General features: G+C 39.3%; 1 protein-coding gene across 1 annotated transcript; it reads left to right on the top strand.

The window, feature by feature from the left end:
• Window positions 1-453: 453 nt before the first annotated feature.
• On the top strand, window positions 454-1464 carry LOC104101459 (uncharacterized). The gene has a single exon (XM_009608904.1). The coding sequence runs from the start codon at window positions 454-456 to the stop codon at window positions 1462-1464; it is 1011 nt and encodes a 336-aa protein (XP_009607199.1).
• The last annotated feature ends 6005 nt before the right edge of the window (window positions 1465-7469 follow it).

The following is a 7469-nucleotide window of genomic DNA, read 5'->3' as shown; positions in this document are numbered from 1 at the left end:
GACAGAACCAGTATAAAAATCTTGGTTTTTTTTATTTCATGCACTTCATTTCTGCATTATTATTATTCTGTTCTTATCTCTAGTCGACTAATTGGTAAACTAGTCAACTACTTAGAATACTGAAAATAAAAATTGTCAATTCATCCCCCCCCCCCCCCGTACTTTCAATTGGTATCAGAGCTAGTCTCACACTTTTTGCTTAACAACTTGTGAGAAAAAATCATTGCAAATCAAGTAACTGTTAGAGCACTCTTTCAAGAAGGAACGTCGCAAGTCAGGCCACCATATTTCAATGTACAACACTTTTCTCACTGGAAAGTGCGAATGGAAATATATGCAAAATCTTATGATGTCAAAGTATGACGCGCTATCAAAAAGGGTAACTATTCACTACCAACGGCAGTTTAACCACCCGCTGATCCGGAAGATATAGATGAATACATAAACGAGCAAATGGAAGTTGTTCAGATCAATGCTAAGGCACGAAATTTACTCTATAATGCTATAAGTGGAGAGGAGTATGAGAAAATCTCAAGTTGTGATACAACTAAAGAAATGTGGGATAAACTAGAAGTTACTTATGAAGGAACCAACAAAGTAAAAAAAACTCACATAAATATTTTGGTTCATGACTATGAACTCTTTCAGATGAAAGAAGGAGAATCCATTAGGGAAATGTTTACCAGGTTCAGCAAAATCATTAGCAATCTAAAAGCCTTGGGTAAACCCTACTCAAGTGGTGGTCAAGTTCGAAAAATTCTAAGGAGTCTACTTACCACTTGGCAGACAAAGGTAGTTGCACTCGAATCTCAATATCTAAACAAACGTTCATATGATGAAGTACAAGAAGATCTTATAGCATTCGAGAAAATATATCTCAAGAAAACAAACCAGGAAGAAAAGAAGAAAACAGTTGCTTTCAAAGCTATAACTGAAAGACCTGAAAATGATATTGATGATGACCTAGAAGCTCTTGAAGAAGAGATTTCCATGGTATCTAGAAACATGGATAGTTTAATGAGAAGATATAGAAACACAAGAAGGGGAAGGATGCCACCCAGGCGAATCAGGCAATACAATGAACAAGACAAGAATGATGGAAAATATTATGAGTGTGGAAGGTATGGACATATTCAAGCTGAATGCCCAAATCTTAAAAGAAAGGTCTCCAGAGGATTCAATAAAAACAAATCTTTCGGAAGCTGGAGTGATGAACACAGTTCAGAACACAAAGAAATAGCAAACCTATGCTTCATGGCCATTTTGGAAAATGACATGAACAGATACTCGGGCTGCTGGACTGATGAAGATGCTTCAGATGATGAATGCAAAGAGGATACTAAAAATTGTTTCATGGATCGAGGTGAAACAAGAGAGGTAAGATCTTATAACTGTGATAGATGTAATGAATTGCTGGATATTCTTGACCTTACTCTAAAAGAGTCTCAAAAACTGATGAATTAACTAAGGAGACTCAATAGGGAAAAGAAAGACTAGGAACTTAATTAAGCTTGAAATCTGTGAAATGGAAAGAGATGTACTTCAAGATGAAGTTCAGGAATTGCAAATGCAACATAATGGCATGTGCAAGTCCACCAGTCACAGTTCTGTCAAGTCTAACCAGGCGACTTAAAAGTCAACTGAAAAATGACTGGTTAGAACTGAGTCCACAGGTACTAACACAAGTGGTAGATCAAAAACTGGATCAGCCCCTATGTGTCACTACATAATAACTTCAAACGCATGTCAGACATCGGCAGGCCGTCCCTGGATGCGAAACGGCGCAAAGCCTCTATAAATACTCCCTCTTTCGTTCATTTTTTACTTTTGACCAAACTTCTACCTCCGAACCTTCAGGATACCACTGCCTTTCTTCATATTCCAACATGTTTACCTTCGTTCTTCAAGATTTTTCAACAAGTTATAACCTTTTATTTATCTTCAACCCAAGCCATCGTGCTTGATTTTCCTAGCAAGTTTTTACCCTTCATCTCCCAATCTTCCTTCACACTTTCAAACTTTTTTCCAGATATTAATGGCAAAGACTTCCAAGACTGTTCCCCAAAAGGGTGCTTCTTCTTCACGACCGACCACCGAAGTTGAGGAGACCGCTCCCGACGTAGTTGTTCTCGAGAGACCCGTTCCGGGCGCGGCTGCCGATGAACCGGCAGCCGATCCTCCCTTGAAAATATTCGAAAAGCCCTCGTCGGTATAAGGCCGATGTGAGGCGGTATCGAGGTACATTTTCTCCATCACCAAGGCCGTCCTTCCTATGGTTCAAAAGGACTGCAGTTGGGCGGGTAAGAATATAGTAATCTCTGGGCCCGACGACGACATTACTACCCATATGGAGGGGTATTTGAGTGTTTACACTTACCTCTTCGCACTGGGCTCGGTGGACCCGGTCATACTATACTTCTATAGGAGGTATGATGTTTGCCTCGATTAGATCTATTCGTCACTGTGGAGGATCGTAATACTCCTACGATTCTTTGTGAACAAAGTCGACTCTTGTTTGTTCACCATCGATCATCTACTCCGCATGTACAGTCCCCGAATCTTCTGGGGGGGGGGGCTGATAAAGCTTGTACGTCGTGCTAGCAAAGCCCAATTTTCGAGCATTAATGAGGATCGGGATCGAGACTGGCAGGGATGCTTTGTCCAGGTGAGGACCGCAGACCTGATCCCTACCAAATTTAGGCCATTCATTGAGAAGTGGAATCTATCACGTAAGTATACTTTCCTTCAGATGTCATTTTTACGTTTTATTTCCCTTTTCCTCTTCGGTATTTGTGGTGATGCAGCCCTTGCTCGAGTCCCAAACGCCATTCCTCGGCTCAAGGAGTTGATCGAGGGCATTTGCTCACAGATGCCTTACTCTAAGCGCTCGTGGCACGAACTCTCGAAGGGCTGCTGGGAGGCTTATTCCCACGGTAAGATTTCTTTCTCGAATAAGTAACACCAGCCCCCCCTTTCCACCATCATGTTCTCATTCCCTCTCTTTTCTTTTTGCAAGCTTTCCTAAGACCATTGAGCTTAGGCCTTTAGTAGGGGGCGAAGACTTGCCAGTTGATCCCTCCGCTTAGGGACAGGCCCTGCTATAGCTGGAGAGAAGAAGAGAAGGAGGGCTCCGAGTTCCCCGATCAATCACGATAATTCGATATGGACCTTTCCAATTTGATCCCTGCTTCCCTTCGTTCGGGTTCCGGGTGTTCAGTGTTACCTTTCTTAATACCAAGTCTCCGTTATTGAAGTGTTGGAGGTTGGCACTCCAGTCATAATACCTTTCGATCCATTATTTTTGGGTGGCCAACCAGACGAGGGCGGCCTCACGCCTCTCATCCAATAGTTCCAGGCTCGTGCTCATGGCATCACCGTTTGAATCTTCGGTCATATACCAGAACCTGAAACTCGGTTCTCCTACTTTGACCAGTATTAGCGCTTCGGCACCGTAGAACAACGAGAACGGGGTGACCCCGGTACTAAATTTTGAGGTCATACGATAAGCCCATAGGATTTTGGGAAAAAATTCCTTTCATTTTCCTTTGGCGTCAGTCAATATCTTCTTAAGGTTTTGGAGTATGGCCTTATTTGTAGACTTCGCCTGCCCGTTCCCACTAGGGTGATAGGGTGTTGATAGGATCCTTTTGATCTTATGGTCCTAAAAAATTTGCTTACTGCCGATGAACTGCTTCCCGTTGTCGCATACGATCTCGGCCGACATTCCGAACTGACATATTTTGTGGTCCCAAATAAAATCAATAACTTCTTTCTCCCTGACTTTCTCAAATGTCTGGGCTTCAATCCATTTAGAAAAATAGTTAGTCATAAATAATATAAATTGAACCTTACCGGGTGCCCATGGCAGGGGACCGACGATGTCCATCCCTCATTTCATGAATGGCCAAGGTGGCAGGACCGAATGCAGTAGCTCCCTGTGCTGGTGGATCATCGGTGTGTACAACACGATCCTCCCTTATTTCACCATGTAAATATTAATAATAATAATAAGTATATATATATATATATATATATATATATATATATATATATATATATATATATATATATATATATATATATGTTATGGCGTGCAACCCGATCCCACCATATAATCATAGTCAATATAATAATTCTCGGTTATTTTACCATATTAATCCACCCTTATTTCACCTATTGCGGTGCGCAACTCGATCCCACCGTATTAATATAAATCCTCACTTATTCCATCTGTTGCGGCGTATAACCCGATCCTTAAATAAATCAATAAGTGCAATCAAGTTAAGAACTCGAATCACAAGAATCTCTAAGATTAACGAATATGAAAGCTACAAATCAAGAAGGAATCTCGTACCAAATCACGAAAGGCTACAATTAATACTAAGCAACAAGACAAGTCAAATATATGACAGTTAAAGGGTACATGTAAGACAATTAAGGAAAGCATAAATTAAGCATGAGAGCATGGAAGGAATTAACATTTATAATGCGAGAATAATAAATGACAAGTAGCAAGTTAAGGCATAGGAAACAATCAAGTCATGTAACAATCAAGACATGGAATGCTATATTTAATGAAATACGGGTAGACGTAGAAACAAGTAGTTGACGGCATATAGACACTCGTCACCTCGCATATACGCCGCTCATAAACAATTCACATAGGGCATAGCTCAAGGGTTTCTATTCCCTCAAATCAAAGTTAGACCCAACACTTTATCAACCAAACCAACCAAATCTAACAATTTATCAACCAAACGATTTAAAATAAGCCTTAGAAACTACCCATGAATGAAAGAGGTTCAATTTAGATCATAATTGAAAAAGTCAACAAAAGTCAACCCCAAGCCCGCTTGGTCAATACCCGATATTCGGATCAAAACTCAATCACCCAATCACACCCGAGCCTGATTATGTAATTAGTTTTAAAATCCGACCTGAATTCGAGGTCTAAATCCCAAATTTACAAAAATTTCTAATTCTACCCAAATCCCTAGTTTCTACCATGAAAATCCTAGATTTGATATTGATATCTTATGAAATATAATGGGTAATTGAAAAGAAGTAGATTAAAGTTGCTTACTAATGGATTCAGGATGAAATTCTCTTGAAAAAATCACCTCTAGGGTGTTTAGGGTTGAGAGTTTGAAAAAAATTAGCAAATTCCCATTTTCTCCCTCTTTTACCCAACTGTAGTTATCACAATTGCGATACATAGTTCGCAATTGCTATGATCGCAAAATTGATCAACCCCTCGCAAATGCGAAGAAGTCCCTAAGCCTGTTATCATCGCAAATGCAATAATTTTGTCTCAAATAAGAACCAAAGCAGTCTACAAATGCGAACTATACTTCGCAAATGCGAAGAAGCACCAAGTAGACAGTGGTCACAATATCGACCAAAACCTTCGCAATTGCGAATATGCTGAGTCTGCATATGCGAAGTATTTCTCGCAAATGCGACCTCTCCCCAACCGAGCCTAGGCTCGCAAATGCGACACATTGTTCGCAAAAGCGAGGCTCGCATTTGCAAGCCAGACCTCGCAATTACGAGATCTGCAGACAACACCAGAAACAGAAATGCATCAGCTATTCTTCTAAGTTCAAAACCACTTCGTAGCTTATCCGGAACTCACCCGATCCCCTCGGGCTCCAAACCAAACATTCACACAAGTGTAATAACATCATACAAATTTGCTCACGTAATCAAAATACCAAAATAACACATAGAACTATGAATTAGACACCAAAACGAATGAAAGTTTAAATGAAACTTAAGAATATGCAATTTCTCAACCGGACGTCCGAATCACGTTAAATCAATTCCTTTTTGCACCAAAATTTTCAAACAAGTCATAAATACTGTAATAAACTTATACCAAGTTGCAGAACCAAAATCTTGATCCGGTAGAAACAAAGTCAAACTACGGTCAAATTTGAAATTTCTTTAAACCTTTAAACTTCTAGTTTTTAATAAATTATGAAAATTAAGTTAGGGACTTCCGAATTCGATTCCGAGTATACGTCCAAGTCCCAAATCATGATACGGACCCACCGAGAAGATCAAAATACTAATCCGGGTTCGTTTACTCAAAACTTGACAGAAGTCAACTCAAATGAGTTTTAAGGCACAATTTCACATTTTCGTCAATTTTTCACATAAAAACCTCCGGAAAAAGACATGGATTGTACACACAAATCGAGAAAGGCTAAATGGAGCTAATCGAGATTTCAATATATAGAAACGAGGGCTAAAACTGAAAATGACCTATCGGGTCATCACATCAAAGAATGAAGATTTCTAAACCTAAAAAGAACTCTAGGCGCATGATTTCCAACATTTATTTTTCCTTATTTGGTGTTAATTACTTTTTTAAATAAAGAAGAATTTATAAATACCGAAAATTTAGTTGATTTTAAATTTTTAAATATTAGGAAAGTAACTTAAATTACAATTATATCCAATGTGATATATGTTTTTAAAGGATAAAAAATGCGAACGCCATTTCGATAATGGCCTTTGTGCCTTTAATATAGTACTAGTCTCATGTTCATGCGTTGCACGAATATTTTATGTCAAATATTGTAAAACATGTTCCAAAAATAATTGTTAAAATTAGATTAGGGGTGGCATGTGGGCCGGTCCGGGCCCTAAACAGGCCAAGTGGGCCAGTCCAAACGGTCCCGATCCCGGACCGATCCCTAACTAAATGGGCCAAACGGTCCCGGGCTAAACGGTCTTTTTTCTAGGAACCGGCCTGTGACCGGGCCCACGAACTCATGGTCCAGGGCTAAATGGGCTAAGTGGACCCAACGGCTAAAATATTTATTTTTAAAAAAAAAATTGAAATTAGAGACAAAAAGATGTAAAAAAAAATATCTAAGGCAATGCCTTGTAAATTTTATTATAGAATTGTGACCTAAACTTTTTAATTCAAAATTTAAAGACAAAAATATTGTAAAGAGATATTCAAAGCAATGCATTATAATTTTATTATAGCATTAAAAAATATGGCAATATCTTTCTTGGTCTTCCTCCCCCCTATGGAATGAGCACAACAAGGTGCTAATACCACCATTGAGAAGAAAAAAAAACTAATCAAGATGTGCCAAAATACAAGTTACACAATACATACTAATTTTTATTCATCCAATTTACATGGTATCTCTTACAAACATCATAAATCCTTCAAAGTTCGGGGGAATTTCCATTGGTGGTGGTGGAAAAGTAGCTTGGTCATCACCGCTTCCAGTGTCGGGCGAAGCAGCATCCTCCGCAAGTTCAGCTAGCAGTTCTTCGTAAGCTTCGTCTTCCTCTGGTTGTGATTCAGCAAGTCCATTCTTCTTTCCGAACGGATTCAATCTCTGAAAAGTACTGATTTTTCCAAGCTCTCCCTCATAGACGCTCTATAATCACCGAGTTGAAGTCTTGCTTGACTGAAAGCGCTCTCCGATGTCACTGTTAAAGTT

This window comes from Nicotiana tomentosiformis, chromosome 10 (assembly GCF_000390325.3).
Source record: "Nicotiana tomentosiformis chromosome 10, ASM39032v3, whole genome shotgun sequence".
Classification (NCBI taxonomy): domain Eukaryota; kingdom Viridiplantae; phylum Streptophyta; class Magnoliopsida; order Solanales; family Solanaceae; genus Nicotiana; species Nicotiana tomentosiformis.
Note: the sequence above shows the minus strand (reverse complement) of the source record. Positions and strands in the feature narration are given on the sequence as shown.

Bases quoted from the DNA above. Each gene is read 5' to 3' on its own strand.
- LOC104101459 (XM_009608904.1), top strand. From the start codon at position 454: ATGGAAGTTGTTCAGATCAATGCTAAGGCACGAAATTTACTCTATAAT.